Here is a 17,085-nt window from a genome sequence, read left to right as displayed (position 1 = left end):
GATAATATTTTTCTTGTGTATGTACTTTGTGTTAGTTTTATTAGTTTCTGGCTTTGGGTAGGTTTGTGATTCCTTAGCGTTTTCATTTGTTCGTCGTTTTTCTTTTCATTTGTAATACTGTTGCTTACCGTTTTAACTATGTGTTGTATCTTTAATCAGGTTGTTACAATGGTAATTCTGGGAAAACAAAATTTGGTTGCTATTTGTTTATTTTTTTCTTGGTTAAATTGGGTTTTAACTGTAGAAAGATATGTTGTAATTAATTTGCTTATGCAAACTAGGATATCTCTGTTTTTCTGAACTCTCAATGGTTATAACTTTGGTTGACGATAGAAATTGGGTTTCTTCTATTTCCACAATTCAATTTTGTTTAACTATTTTTTTGGGAATAATCATATCCTTCTAGTGTTCTTGCAGGAAGTGATTTGCAATGCATGTATGAGGATAAAATTGGTTATTAGTTGTATTCATGCATTGTTGTGTTTGCTAATTAAGGCCGTTGTCTGTAGATAAATGGTTAGTCTGAAATTATTTTTCTATTAACTGTGAGACATATCACTTTTGGTCTTCTATGCCAAGGTTTGGAACTTGTTAAGGTAATATGAGGACTTTAAGTCAGGTTCGTATGGCACGTGCTACCGCTGTAGTGACTGCTGCACAAGCATTTCAAGCTCATAACTAAATGACAAAAGAGGCATCCGGTCTGACTTTTTACATTGCTTATGTTTATTTGACCTGCTACACTGCTTGTAATTTGTCTTGCCATGTTGGCCACCAGGTATACTGGCATGCATTACTAATATTCCTGGATTGACATAATGCTTCTATGTAAGTGTATGTGTGTCTTCAGTGTTATCTTTTGTGTGCACACAGTTAAGTAGTGCTTTGATGCAGGCTTCCAGAAGGTCCATTGTTTCTACTCTTTTGCTTGGCAGTTTAGATGGTTAGCTTCAATTTTTGCTATGCGTACAATCCTTTTGTTTTGCCTTTTGATCGTCTTAGATCCAATTTTTCTGGCCATGCTATGACTTACCCATAAAGCCCTAGTCTAACAATCACAACTTGTAATTAATGTTTGAAATGGTACAGGACTGTATGAGGGTTTTAATAATATAATTTCAATTTGGTTGCAGAAACAGCGCATTGATCACGGAGGTGAGCTTGTTTGCTGTTCAACTCATTTGGTTTATACAAGACTTCAATATGGCATTTATATGAGTTTCAGGTGTCTTCTTAACTTAGACCATAAGAGTTCCAAAAATGGAGTGGCACAATGATGCCATTACAGTGGCATGGAGCAGGAGATAGGGGATGCTTATTGTGATTGGTTTCAAAGGGGAGACTTCAAGGTAATATAGCTTACTAGTTAAAGAATCCTTTGTCTTTTTTGTGGTATAACTCTGTTGTATCTATGCATCTTTAAAATTCGATCTTATAATTTTATGACAAGTCGTTATTGACGTCAAATGTAGTAAGAGTACAAAAGCTAAAGCTTTGTAAGCAAATCCCAAGCAAGCTCAGGCACATGCACATAAGTCATGTTTCATTCATACTTATTTCACTTGGTACAAGTAGGTCATCGACTACTTCATACTTTTTATGTTCCCCTGCTTTTTAGGGTTGTGTTGGGTCCATGTCTTGCTAGTACACTTAAATGCAAGAGAAATTTTTGCAGACAGTCCTAAGTTTGTTGAAGTGGTGCTTTTGTTTCTAAAGTATTTTAAAACCTTCTAGAATAGCTCGGTAAATTAATCTTTTCACATGCGCAAGTTCTTTCCTAGCTCAATAGATCATTTTGTTATCGTTGGGTGTGTTATTAATTCAAGAAGACCAAAAAAACAAAAGAACTTTATGCTCTCCAATCTGATGATTATCACTGCTATTTGTTAAGGTATTATCCGGGTTACGTTCTTTGTGCTTATATTATCTGGGTTCTATATACTTAAATCATATTTATTCATATCATGCCTTCGCCGACTTAATCTTTTAGAAGGTTGCCAAATGTTGCATTTTCTTTTTCTTTGTAAGCTTGCTTGTTAAAGAGTCCATAGGGCTAAATTCCTTGAATGAATATATGCCACTCATTCTTAATTGTCTTGATCTTCGATAATTTTCTTTATTTTTTAATCACAACTATTTTTTTTATAGGGTGATCAAACTTTGCTTATTCTTTGATGAATGTTCTTGGGACGAGAAGGCCAACACAAAGGAGAATGTTCTTGGTGAAGTTATAGAGATTTACATTTTTTTTTCTTTTGTAGTTCTTTCTTTCATTGCAATAGATTGAATTTGGAATACAGAACAAGATGGAATAAGTTGGTTTGGAGGTTCTGTATATTATATATTTTGCGTATTGATTAGATTTTGGATTTTGGATTAAGAATGGATTGTGTTTTCGGATCGTGTTTAGAATTAGTCATATGGTAGACCATGGTGTTTTGAATATGTGATGAAGGGGAATATGATGTGAATAATTTTGTAAAGTTATTAGGTGATTTGGAATATTTAAATAATCAGGAATTTTTTTTAAATAAAAAATATTATATACCACGGTTTTGGAATAACTAACTGGGCGAACATGGTGACTTTATACCACGGTTTTTAAAAACTTATTACCATGGTGTTATACGAAACCGTAGTTAATAGGTACAAGTTTATACCACGGTTCTGATAAAAGTATTTACCACCTCAGCTGATACCACGGTTTAGAAACAGTGGTAAAAACCTTTTTACCACTCTTAAAAACAGTGGTATATGACATTTTCTGTAGTAGTGATGTTACCTTATGACTAGTTCAAGCCCGTAAAGCACCAGTATCTTATGCATTGTTTTTTCTATTCTCTCTCGCATTTCGTTAACCCATTTCTTTTGTAATATCCTATTCCAAAATAGTAGGGGACTATTAGTATTTTGAAATAGTGGAGGATTGTTGGAATCTCTTGAGTATTTCTAAATACTAGTGTGTGTGTGTGCAAAGTGGAGAAGATGAACAAAGTGTGTTCTCTCCACTTTAGTGCATAATAGATAGGCCCACATTGGTTATCCACTACTAGCAAGTGAAGTATAAGAGACATTCCTCTACCATAAAGGGCGTGCCCTTAGGGTACAAATACTTTTGTGTTAGGAGGGAGGACTCACCCAAAGCCACACGCGCGCGCACCCGCCCGCACCGTGCCGAGCTAAGTAGTGTCGTGTCAGTTCGGGCTTGGGCTTGGGCTTATTGTTGTGTCTAGTGGGTAGTGGATTAACCAAAAGCCTAAATTTGGTTTTTGCTTTTGCTTCAGTAGCAAGTTTAGGTGTCCTAGTGCGAGTTGGTCTCTCTTCCTTATCTGTTTAGGAGACCGACCATGTCCTAGTGCGAGTTGGTTTCTATGACCGACCAAACCTCTATATAAGCAAGGTTGTGCGTCCATAGAGGTATTCACTTCATTAGAAATCCATCTCAGAGAAACAGAAACTCGAACCTACCCTATTCTTCTTCTCTTCTTCCTGTAGCCGCCAGAGAGAGTTATATTGCTGTTTTAGAGAGTAGTTTGTTCTAGTGCAAAGTCAAGCTACTGTACATCATTGAATCCTATGAGAAAGACGTCACTGCTGCCTTTCTACACCATTGGAAGGGGTGAAATCTTTCCTTAAGAACAATCTAATACATGCCTTGGTAGTTCTCTGTTACTACTGTCTTTGTCTCTTTATTGTTTTCTTTATTCACATCCAACACCACCTTCACAAACATCTATCGAAATATTGTCCACAAATCTGTCGTTAGGTTCTTCATGCTCCTATTTAATTATTTCATTGAAATTGTTATTTCTTGATGCCTAGAGGGTGAGGAAAGTTTTCTTTCCATGCTCCTATTTCATGAAAACCTCTGGTTTGCCAATTCAAGGAAAACTTCCCTTGGCTCAATTCAATTAACCAGGCCCCAAGTATTTTAAAACCACTAATCAATTAGATAGCAGCCTAGCACTAGTGTCGTGACTAAAGTATTTTTAAAACCGCTAATCAAGTTCAATCTTACACAATTAGAGTGTTGATCGAGAACGACTTCAGTACACAGTACACAAGTAAATACAAACATGCATGTGAGTGCACAAGTAAATACAAACATGCATGTGAGTGCACAAGTAAATACAAACATGCATGTGGAATGTACCATGGTATAGTTGGAGATGGTGCCACATCTAAACATAAATACTTAAGCAAAAATAAATAATACAAAACAGCATCTAAATATTGATGCAAGTTCATCAGTAACCATCCATTGGTCTTATTTTAAAGCATGTTTTTAGTTTTTTTTTGGTATTTTTAGTCTATGGCTATCCAAGGACCAATGTGTGAACTGTGAACGATTCTGTCACCTTAGACATCTGCGCGTATCTCATTAGTCACTATTCACTACAACAACATTAATCAATTCAGTGAAAGCACAAGGCTAGGGGAGCTGTCTGACGTAGTAGTATCTGAAGAAGAGACGGAATACTTCAAAGATAGAAATCTGATTCCATTGGCTGCAGAACCTCAAACGCCTGCTCAAGGGGGAATTGTGACTCGCAGCCAAGATAAACAGACACAAGCAGCCAGTGGAAAAAAACAGCAAGGAAGTAAAAAGAGGGGGCGACCCAAGGGAACAAAGAACAAAAAAAATCATCACTAATGATAGGTCCGATCTGTGTATGGAATGTGAGAGGAGCGAATGACCTTTTGAAAGCAAAGGAAATAAATAAGGTGAGAGTTGAAAAGAAGTTATGTGTGTTTGGGCTTCTCGAAACAAAAGTGAAAAAGGAGAAGTACGATGGAATAAGAAGCATTTGCTGTCCTACCTGGGAGCATGAAAATAATTATGAGAAAGCTGGGTCCGGCAGAATCTGGGTATGCTGGGATCCTTTTGTGGTGAAGGTAAAGAAGATAGACATGTCAGAGCAATTCATTCATTGCAGGGTTGAATTCCTACCAAAGGCGGAAGAGTTTTTCCTTACAGTGGTGTATGCGAGCAATTCTTTTCAGGAGAGGTTAGATTTGTGGCAAGATGTGATTAGGCTACAGAGCTCAATCACAAAACCTTGGTGTGTAGCGGGGGATTTTAATAACATCAAAACAGCGAATGAAAGAACAGGGGGTGAACCTATGCATCCTAAAGAAGCCCAGGACTTTATTCTCTGTCTTCAGAATGCCGGTTAACTGATATCAATGCTAGTGGATTCTTCTACACTTGGTGGAATAAATCGGGGTGCGGCTAGCATTATGTCAAGAATAGATAGATGTCTAATAAACAGTTTGTGGATGCAAAAATATCCTAATTCAGGGCTGAATTCCTCCTCGAGGAGTTTTCGATCACTCCCTATCTTGCTCACATGGAATGACTTCACCGGTCCCCGACTCCTTTTTAGATTTTTGTACTTTTGGGTTTATCAACCGGAGTTTAAAGATATGCTAGAAGAAGTTTGGAATACACGTATATATGCTAATCCCATGTATGTTCTAATCCACAAACTCAAGATGCTAAAGGAGAAAATCAGACCTTGGGCCAGGAGAAACTTCTCGAACTTACATGAGAGAGTTATAACCGCAAGGCAGCAGTTAAGTGATGCACAGATACACCTACAGAATAATCCATCGGATGTGGGGCTGGGAAGATGTGAAAAACAGGCAATGCAGAGATATATTGATCTTGCAAGAGCGGAAGCAATAGATATGGAACAGAAGGATGCAGCTCAATGGATGATAGAAGGGGATAGATGTTCGAGTTTTTTCTTTAACTCATTGAAAGAAAAGGCAGCCAGGAAGGGTATATGGGCAATTGCGAATGATAACGGAGAAACAATTGCATGGGACAGCAGAAATTACCGAGCATAGTGAAGTATTTCACGCAGCGAGATGGGTATCGGGCCACCACGGTGAGTGAAAGTTTTAATTTTTCAATCGAACTGAATGTCGAGATATTGTTGGCTTCGTATGTATGTATGCGATGTTGGAAAGTTTGTGAGTGACACGAGATCGTGGAAGCCTTGTTTGAGATGGACGACAATAAGGTGCCAGTCCGGATGGGTATAACCCATTCTTCTTCAAATTTTGTTGGGATACCGGGTGGATGTTGTGAATGCCATCAAAATGTCTTTAAAACAAACAAAATGCCTCGGGAACAAATGCGACATTTCTATGCCCGATTCCAAAAGTGGCTTCGCCCGCCTAAAGTGGAAGATTTTAGGCCGATTGCTGCGGCAAACACGATTTACAAATGTGTTTCAAAAGTCATCACCAATAGATTGAAGATGGTGATACCGAACTAGTGCACGACAACAATCACCGGTGTTCATCCCGAGAGATCCATACGGGATAACATCCTGTTATCCCATGAAGTTTTGAGAGGATATGATAGAAGACATGGAACTCCAAGATGCTCTATAAAACTGGACATAAGAAAGGCATAACGACACGGTGAGTTGGCAGCGATCTTGAACATGATGGATAGATTTGGTTTCCGCCCAAGCTGAAAAAGTGGATTGATTATGCATTAGCACACCTTCTTATTTTGTCCTCATAAATGGGACTTTGAAGGTTTTTCCCCGAGGTAGAGGGTTGAGGCAGGAGATCCCCTATCTCCATATTTGTTTGTGCTAATAATGGAAGTTCTTGGCTGCCTAATCGAGAGAGTGTGGAACATAAGCGGATCCAATTCCATTCTAAATGCAAAAGGAGTCAACTCACACATCCGGGCGTTTTGCGGATGATGTACTTATCTTCGTAAAGGGGAAGTGGATTCCATATATGCACTCGACAATGTTTGGGGAATTTAGCATAGCTCTTGGGCTCTGAGATAAATTCACGTAAGACCACTATCATGACCGGTGCTATGGGACAACAGGATAGCTTGGCTTTGGCTCGGATTCTAGGTATTGAACTTGTCTCCCTCCGGTGAGATACCTAGGACTTCCTCTCATATCAGCTAGACTTGGAATCGAGAATGTCAACCACTAATAGATAAGGTCACAAAGCAGAATCAAGGACCTGGAAAGCAAAATTGCTATCTCATGCGGGGTAGACCGCAACTCATACTATCGATAAGCTTGGCTCACTACATGTTTATTGGGCCGAACATTCATTCCGCCAAAAACAGTTCTTGAACAAGTTGAAAAAATTTGTGCGACCTTTCTGTGGAGTGGTACTGATACAAAAAGATGTGTGCACCAAGCGAGCCGAAGAACCACATGTAAGACAAAGGACGAAGGGGGTCTGGGGATCATGAATATGGAAGTATGGAACAAAGGAGCATACTGTGGTTTGGTCTTCAAAGTAGCGGCGAAGGAAAATAGCATCTGGGTTGACTGGGTATGGAAGAACCTTTTGGCACACAAATACTTGTGGATGATGATTGTACCGCAAGACTGCTCATGGTCATGGCGGAACATTTTACAGAGCAGAAAAGAAGCGAAAGAGCTCATTCAGTACTCGATCACCAATGGTAAAGATACATTAGTATGGCACGATCTATGGTGTCATAGTAGCCCTGTTGTTCAATGCGCAGCAGAAATTCTTTGAAATTCAGCTACCACTAAATGCCACAGTGGATCAACTTTTAACAGAAGGAGATTGGAACGAAGTGGTACAGAACTTCCAGTGTAATAGGCTACGAGAGGATATCTTGGGTACACGAATCAACAAGCATCTAGTTCAAGATCGAGTGGTGTGGACACCGCATCCGAGTGGGAAATTCACGTCGAGAAGTGCCTATGAAGCCCTGAGGGTAAAAGAAGAAAAAGTCAGATGGCAGAGACTTGTGTGGGGCAGATGGGTTATCCCAAGACACTCCTTTACGACCTGGCAGCTGTTCTCGAATAGCTTATCAACGCAAGATAGGCTGATGCAGAAAAAAATCCTTACTTCCTCCCCGCCGCTTTTGTGTAACCAAAGTCGAGAATACTCAAATCATCTCTTCTTTGAATGTGTGTATTCACGAGAGATCTTTGATGGTATAAAAGTAGTCCTGGGCATTACAACGGATGTTAGAAGCTCAAATAGGGAGTGGTCATCGCTGCTGAGATTATGTAGAGGATCCAGCTTTGTGGCTGATACTTATAAGGTCTATATATGTGCGGCAGTTGATGGGATATGGAAAGAAAGGAACGGGAGAAGGTTCAAGAATAGGGAGAGGCCAGCGAAAATAGTCCTGAGGAAAATCAGCAGAGAACTAAAGAGATATATGCAGATGCAAACAGCTGAGATTGAAGATTCGCTGGAAGCAAGACAGCTTTGTCAGACATTAGGAATTCGAGTAAAGTTCAGAGAAAGGAAGAGGCGAGAATGTAAGTGGCTTCCTCCTGAGGAAGGCAGAGTAAAACTAAATGCAGATGGTGCTTTGACGGCAGAGGGGTCCGGCCATGGAGGTATAATCAGGAACAGTCAAGGAGAGGTGGTTGCAGCCTATACGGGAAGCGGTGATGTACAAGTTGTTCTCTATCATGAAAGCAATCGTGATTAGACTAGAGCTATGCACTGAATTAGGATATAAAAAGGTGGAAGTTGAAACCGACTCACTCACAGCAGTGAATATCATCACAAAAATCGCAAAACCACCATGGACGTGTTCGAATTTGGAAGCCATGATATCAAAGCTAGCTGCCACATTCAGCTATTGCTCTTTTGCACATGTCTTCAGGGAAGCTAACAAGCCGGCAGATTTGCTTGCAGGGCTTAAGATTTCTGATTGTAATGTCTTGGTAAAGTTTATACCTCCCCTAGATAGAGAATTGTATAGACTCATAGAGGAGGATGCTATAGGTACGATCTATGTAAGACTTGGTTGATTTATACAGGTGAGGGTCAGCCTAACCCTAGCTTAATTCTAAAAAAAAAAAAAAAAAACATTAATCAATTCTTTATTTATCGTCATCATAAAATAAATATTGATGTAAGTTCGACAGTAACCACCCATAAAGCCATTAGTCTTTTTTGAAAAGGTTATGGGTTGAGGCGGACTCCTACCTTTTTTTTTTTTGTTTTGTTTTTTTTTTTGTTAACTAAAGACGTGTTATTAACTTACTAGAAAGTATACCCGTGCATACCCATCGGCTCTTTTAAAAATTTGCTCAATAATCATAACTATACATATATAAATTTTACAACAAATTGTGATTCATGTTTTTGTCGCTAACCCGTTTTAATTTCCTAACAAATTGGTTTAATTAAGTTTTAAAAACCCGTTTTTTAATTGGAGAGATCCCGTTTTAATTTAAAAGTGTGATTCCCATTTTTAATAAGAGAATGATTCTCGTTTTAATTAAAAGTGTTATATATTTTTTTTCTATAAGGGAATAATTTCTATTATAATAGGAGAAAGATTCCCGTTTTAATTAGAAGTGCTAAAATTTCTCTTTTTAATATGGGAGGAATTTCCGTTTTAATAGAAGTTGACGATGTGGAATTTTAAGAGAGTTAGAAAAATACACCTTGTGGGAACTTTAATATTAAGACTAGAAAGTAGGCCGTGTATACGCACTAGCTCTTTTGAAAACATGTTCAACAATCATTACTATATACATATAGAAATTTTCTAACAAATCGTGATTCCTGTTTTAGTCTCTAACCTATTGTAATTTCATAACAAATTGTTTTAATTAAGTTTTAAAAACACGTTTTAATTTTCTAACAAATTGTTTTAATTAAGTTTTATAAACCCATTTTTTAACCCCGTTTTAATAGTTGACTTAATTTAAAAATATGATTTCCATTTTAATAGGAGAATGATTTTCGTTTTAATTAGATATGCTATATTTTTCCTTTGTCAATAGGGAAATAATTCCCGTTTTAATAGGAAAAATATTCCCGTTTTAATTAGAAATGTTAGAATTTCTTTTTTCTAATAGAGGAGAAATTTCTATTTTAATAGGAAATTGATTCCCGTTTTAATTAGAAGTGTCTAATAAATAGGAAAGGAAGTCCCGTTTTAATAGGAGATGATGATGTGAAATTTTAATAGAGCTCGAAAAATACCCCTTGTGGGAGCTTTAATATTAAGATATAGATATAGATAGCAAATACAAAAAGTTTTGGACTCGATTAAATGACAGCTAGACTGCTACAGGGGCAGACATATTACAACCCATATCAATGTTGGACTTTCCTAGTTCCGCCAGACGCAAAAGACTTGATTAAACTTCAAAGAGTTACATACCTCCCTAAGAGCATGATCATTAGAGGGAGTAAGAGCATGATCATTAGAGGGAGAATCCTCACTACAATAATATTAGGCTTTAAGCCTTACAATCATGAGAAATTCAATCATGACCATAGCCTACTCGGGTACACACAAAGAGTTGACAACATAAAAACATCTAGTGTATGCCACCAAACAAAAGTTTATCCCTTAAAACTATCTATTGGTATTATTTTAAATCAAAAAACTAAAGCTTGCCATGACGTGATTTTTTTGCACGCTGAACCTAATTTTTGTCTAGAATCTTCAGGAAAAATAATTTTTTTATCACTTCACCACCTTAAAGGCTTCAAGAGATTTCCATAAAATTTTACTCATGCCTTCGCAAGTTCGCTATGCTATAAACTTATAATATCCATCAAATCATTCATTGAGGGCCGGGGTGACAAAATGTTCCTTGTTTGCTCCTAAGCTGTTTCTTTAGAATTTCTACCAAAATGCCGTTTCTGATAGTTTTACTCTGTTCCTAGTATAGTTGCATTGCGAATTGGTCATGAATATATTATTAAAGCTAAACCTTACAAGTTCAATCGTCTAAAGTATGTAACCACCTCTGTACGTACACAAATAAACTACCTTAAAATGAAAACTAGAGTTTACAGCCATCTAACATGGAGTAAAGAGTTCAGCGAAAAAACAAAACATGGAGTAAGGACAAACAACTTCAAACATATTTTAGCTACTTCACACGCCATTTGGTTGCCCTGAGGTATCCCCACATCTCTTCTGGATTTCTTTGATGAACAAGTTGAGATTTTGCTCTGATGATCCACCATCATTCATGGCATCTTGTAGTATCATCTTTACTTCATTCATCCTATTCCTAAACTCGTCCCCTAGTTTTCCCTTCATCACAAGGTGAATTTTCTCCGAAACGTTTTCTCTAGTAACACTTTTCCTATCACTGATATCCATCCCAATCTTCCAATCATCCACGACTAATTTTCTGTTTGTGAACTGATCAGTTAAAAGAGGGAAACATAGCATTGGAATCCCACACCAAATACTCTCCAATATTGAATTCCAACCACAATGTGTCAAGAAACCTCCAATTGCTTGATGAGATAGCACCTCAATTTGTCGACACCATGGCAAGATCATCCCTCTATTGCTACATTCTTTTGAAAATCCGACGGGCAGTGGATCTGTATCATCGGAACTTACTATATCCGGTCGAAGTACCCAAACAAAATTAACTTTGCTAAGCAAAAGACCATTAGCTATCTCTGCAATATCTTGTTTGCTAACATGAGCATAACTACCAAATGAGACGTACAACACTGAGCCATGAGGTTTGGTGTCAAGCCACTGGCTGCAATCTGACTCTGGCCAAAGGCTTGTGGCCACACTACTCTTAGTGAAGTCCCTTGGGAAGATTGGTCCAATGGAGTAGAATGGTTTCTCCAATTGTAAAGCTGATATGATATCTGGTTCCAGCTCTTGTACTGTGTTACATAGAACAAAATCTGCTTCCTTTACGTCTTTGAAGGCCCTGAAAATTATCTGATGCACTACTGATGATATGTCCACTTCTTGAAGATAAGACATTAGATCCTTCGGTTCGATTGCAGGTATGCCTGGAATGTAGCTGACGGTGTCTTCCCGATTGGCTAATCAAGAAATTCATCAAAAGAACAATTAGAAAATTATATAGCTCCCTAAACTAATTGTTAGATATGAATATATAATAGCATGAAGAGAGGTGAAATATAGTTCATGAATTAATATAGGCTCAACATTTAGGAAGTCGCAAACCTCTGCTCATTCAATCAAACATTTGCGGCTGGTAGAACGAGCCATATTCACCCGTTTAGTTCTTACCAAGCCTCATGACTTCAATATTCTAATAGTTCCCTTTCTTTCGATTTATTCTAACCTTTAGAGTTGTAAGAACAAATTAGAAAGAAATCGAGTACCTCATCGGAATCAAAGACAGAATCAAGTTGAGAAAATAAGTTTCAGAAACTAACAAACGTTAATGATACATAAATAAATCTTACGTACCATGGAGACCAAAGTGACCATTTTCTCTTAGAAGATCCATGTGATAGTAGAGTGTAAAGACTAAGGCAGGTTCAGTCCAAAAAGAAACATTGACAAGGCCAAATTTCTTGGCAATAAACGATGGCCACACAAAGAACGTATCGGCGATCAGACAAGTGAGAGGGGGCCCTGCTTGTATAATATTTCCCACGAGTTCGTCAACATGGGCAGAGAAAACGTGCAATACCGAATACATAAACTGGTCGTGGTTGAGGGAACGATCGAACGCAAGCGGAAGACCATCACTTACGGTATGGTAATGAATATCTAGACCTGATTTACGTGCGGTAGCAAAGATGTCATCACCAATATCTGGTTGAGATTTAGATATTTGATGATGAACTGATTGAGTATTAATAAAACTTATGGTGATGCCTCTTGATGCAAGTTTGATGGCTAGATGGACAGCTGGGATTACATGGCCTTGTAGAGGATAAGGAACAATGATGGCATGAGGGTGGTGGTGTTGTTCAAGAGTGTTCACCATTGTGTATTAGAATATTAGAATCTGAGGGGATGAGAGAAACAAAGACTACTCTGTATATTGTTGTGTGAAGTGTGGAGCAACCATAGACCTTGGTCCTGGAATATCTGGAACTGAATTGACCCAAGACAAATTTTGGACTGTACTAGAATAGCCATTATGGCTATTTCTTTATTAGATGGACCAAAGACGCACTTGAATTGAAGGCCAGGATATTGTGTTGATTTTAAGAGAATTCCTGCCCTCAGAAAAGATTGACGGACTACATGCCTACATGGTTCCGTGAAAACTTCACTCGTCTTACCTCATGTCCTCATGGCAATAGGAAACACGTACTTCACTTGATGAGTTAGTGTGAATGTTGTGTCATTGAATCTTTGTTCTTGAAAAACCTATTTTGTTGGGGGATTCTTCGCGAAATTTATTAAATAAAGGCAAAATATTCACACTTTCAAGAATTTTAAAAACTTAAATGAGAATAATATCGTTTAATTTTAAGAATCTTTAAAATTTTAAATGAGGATAATATTGTTTTTCAGCAGTGGTCAATCCGATTTCTCTTTAAGCCATAATTATCTACCGACCCAAACTAAAACCTAAATTAATCTCCAATTCTGTCGGCCTGTTCTCGTACCGTGACCAAAATATTTCTACAACGAAATCTTAAGGCTCTATTTGGCAGCAACAAATTATACAATATAAAGTGGTACCTAATCAAGTTTGGAGTATCCAATTCTAATAGTTCATGTCCTAGAGATAATCAGTACTGAAGGTGTTTGGTTCTCACCTAGCTCTTTCTCAAAATTTATCGCACCCCAAATATATAGTAACAAAAAAACAGTCGGAAACTTACCCAAAATAATCTGAATCTCTTCAAATGGAAAACTCAATACAATTAAATCTAAAAGGGCATAGTTGTTCACCAAGATCCAAAATTAATTTACAAAAAAAAACAACTTCATACATATTTCTATTTTCTTGAAAAGAAATTTACAAACAAAAATTACATCAACTTATTTGATAGCAACAACAACAATTATGAAATCACCAAATTCAAGTAGGTTTGATATTGTATCTTCAAAGTTTGACTAATTCCATCTTTTAAATTTCTTAAAATAAAAAAACTTTGAGTAATCAAGAGATGTTGTGAGGAGGGAGATATTCAATTTTGAAAAATCAAGAATTTTATTGTGAGATGAAAATGGTGGTTTTGTTTAAGGGTTGACTTCCCCTTTTTGTTTCCAGGAAGAGAAAGGTGTGGAGAGAATATGGTGGAGAAAAAGAGAGAAGAAGAAGAAGAAGTGGAGATCAATCATGTATCAATGAAGAAGAAGTACGACTGTGCTTTTCTTTTATTTCTCTCGGTCTTTTCTTATTTGTTAAGATGTAGATCGAAATCCTAGCTTTCCCATAGATACCGTTATTGAGGTTTTTCCACGATTTTGGGCCTCCACTATACATTAAGTTACACCCGCAAACTATAAAAAAAAAATATAAAACGGGCCCGTAGAACAAAATTGCGTTTTAATTTCGCTTCTAGTTTGGTTCCGTAAATAATTAAGGCTCCAGGACAAACCGGGTTGACCACTACTGAAAGATGATATTACCCTTATTTAAGTTTTTATAAGTTAAATCAAAATCAAAATGTTGTGGCTATTGGGGAAAATTCCCACGTGACTTTTCAAGCACACTCATATTTTATGTTAGGACTAACATGAAAATTTTAATTTATTTCATATTGTACACAGTGTCGGCTCGTCCGTTAGGCGGTCGCCTAAGGCCACATATTTAGGAAGGCCTCTAAATTTCTAAATTAGCCTTATAGCAATCCCCTTATTTCTGTTTTCAATGTGGTATTATGGTAATAAACGGTAGATATAAATGGTAAATGTCATTTCGAGGTAACGAAATCCTTTCACTCCACGCACTAATTTTTGGGAGAGAATTAATTAACCATGGTACACATTCTAGTGCTCTTCTATCAGATGCTAATCTCGAAGTTTATCAAGGATCCAATGATCATAAATAAGTCATAAGCTTTGTATTTTGTGAATGCGTCCTTAGCTAATCAATTTTTCAAAAAAGAATAAACATAAAAAGAAAAAAAAAAATTGATTTTATAACCAAAGAGCCCACGTTCTCTGTTCTTCTCCATATTTCCCACACCTTCCTTTCACTTCTCCCCTTTCTTTTTATAATATATACTTCCACTATTTATACTTCATTTTTTGAGTTCAACATCATTTTCAAATAATAAAAAATATATATTTTTCTCTAATTTTTTTGTTTGGATCTACTCCATGCATGGTAAATTTGGTGTTTTATTTTCCAATTATGTATAACAAATACACATTTGATTTTAATTATTTGGTAATTTGAATTTTCGTACAATGAAACATGGTACTTTTCTAATGTGATGTATGCTGGTAGCAGTTTATTTCTCCATTTAAGGCCACAAATTTTGTTTTCACCTAAGGTCTCGCTTTGCCTAGAGCCGACCCTGGTTGTACACATGCATAGTGGTGTTTGTATGTTTGTTGAACACATGCATATTGGTGTGTGCATGTGTGGTAGTAGTGTTTGCATATTTGTTACACATATGCATAATGGTATGTGCATGTGTGGTATACACATGTATAATAGTGTTTGCATATTTGTTATGTACATATATACACATATATAGTGTTTTCATGTGTTATACACATGCATAATGATGTTTGCATGTGCGCTATACACATGCATAATGGTGTGTGCATGTTGGTATGCACATGTATAGTGGTGTTTGCATGTGTGTTGTACACATGTATAATGATGTGTGCATGTGTGTTGTACACATGTATAGTGGTATTTGTATGTGTATCGGACTACTACTCCAAACTTAAAAATATCATCGACGACAACAATATCGAAATCGAGATAAATCAAACAATTGATTAACACAAGATTCGAGGATTTGAAAAAGAAATTCAATTGTTGTTCAATTGTTTGTCGAACCAGTGCTAAAATCGACCCAATTATTTTTTAATTATCAATAATCTAGAATTGAAAAATGAGAAGAGTGTTTGTCATAAGAGAATAAGATGTTTTCTTATAGCTTAAATCACTAATCACAACACACAAATAAACTAACTCAAAGATGGAAACAACTAGATCTCAAAAAAATTTATAAGTTTCTAGTTGGAGTTTTTTTTTTGCTAGATGGAGAAGAAGATAAATGTTTTATCATATCTTAAATCACTAATCACAAGTTCACAATACACAAATCAACTAGCTCAAAAATGGAAACAATTAGATATCAAAAGTATTTTACAAGTTTCTAATTTGAGTTTTTTATTTTCTAGATGGAAAAGAAGGTCATAATTAGTATTAATAAAAAATAATTTGCTGACGTCAGTGATATTCAAATTTTTGCTTTTTACTTTGTTAGAGATTTGAATCACTTCTTTGGCGAAAGTACGAATTCAAAGATTTTCCTTACTCACGATCTTCGTGTTCATATAGTTTGGAGTAAGGATTCGAACCAACCTAAATTCTAGGACCACTTACAACTTGGTTTTTACTTTTTTAGGAAATTAGTGAGTAAGTTTAAATATTATTATATTAATACTAAATATTTGGTTTCTTTACTACACAAAAATTAAAAACATTAAGTTACGAAATCATGCAACTAAGACACAATAAGATTTTACTAAAACAAAAGCGGAGAGTTAATTCTCCTCATGTGAAGATTACTTTTGTTATTTGATTTTTATAAGTGCATTAAAATCTTCCTAGAACTCATAGACAAGTTCTACTAAAAGAAAACTTGATCCCTAACAAATATGACTCATCTCTAAGCTCATACATGCTAGCATGTGGGACCAAGTAATGACTTATCTCTAAGCTTATCACTTGATCCCTAACTAGACTCTACACCAACTATCATTTTGGGATAGGATGTAGGCCTAGTTGTTCTTCCTAAACACCTACTAAACCAAATAACAAGACTTTTCCCTCACATGAGTGTTATTAACTCCCCACTGAAAGGAATGGTAAGAATTATGATAGATGTAATGTCATGATGCGGCCGGTTCGTGATATGGAAGATCCAAAGTTAGGGCAAGCTGTTGTTCAGAAAAAATATGATGTGTGTCACCAACTAGGATTGTGAACCCGTCTAAGTAGAAGTCATGTGCATGATTGAATGTTGGTGTGTCCTCCATATTAGCATAAGTATGCGGCCAAACTCGGAGAATAAGTTTGGTCAGGTTGAAAAACTAGGGAAGACCACCCAATGTTAGTGATGTAGTCACGGAAGATATGACCATAAGTATTGGAATCCATCATAGACTGAAATGATTGCTCAGGA

At 36.6% G+C, this 17,085-nt stretch overlaps 1 protein-coding gene across 1 annotated transcript; it reads right to left on the bottom strand.

The window, feature by feature from the left end:
* Positions 1-10,685: 10,685 nt before the first annotated feature.
* Positions 10,686-12,846, bottom strand: LOC147487519 (UDP-glycosyltransferase 86A1-like). The gene is made up of 2 exons (XM_086572150.1): positions 12,215-12,846; positions 10,686-11,820 (listed from the first exon to the last, which is right to left on the bottom strand). Exons 1-2 carry the CDS (start codon positions 12,738-12,740, stop codon positions 10,895-10,897), a joined length of 1,452 nt encoding a protein of 483 aa, XP_086428276.1. The 5' UTR covers positions 12,741-12,846; the 3' UTR covers positions 10,686-10,894.
* Between the last annotated feature and the right edge of the window lie 4,239 nt (positions 12,847-17,085).

This window comes from Coptis chinensis, chromosome 7, assembly GCF_015680905.1.
Source record: "Coptis chinensis isolate HL-2020 chromosome 7, ASM1568090v1, whole genome shotgun sequence".
NCBI lineage: Eukaryota > Viridiplantae > Streptophyta > Magnoliopsida > Ranunculales > Ranunculaceae > Coptis > Coptis chinensis.
This window is presented reverse-complemented; position numbering and strand designations above follow the sequence as displayed.

Bases quoted from the DNA above. Each gene is read 5' to 3' on its own strand.
- LOC147487519 (XM_086572150.1), bottom strand. From the start codon at position 12,740: ATGGTGAACACTCTTGAACAACACCACCACCCTCATGCCATCATTGTT. The intron at 11,821-12,214 runs GTACGTAAGATT...TTTCTTGATTAG, and splicing joins TGGTCACTTTGGTCTCCATG to CCAATCGGGAAGACACCGTC.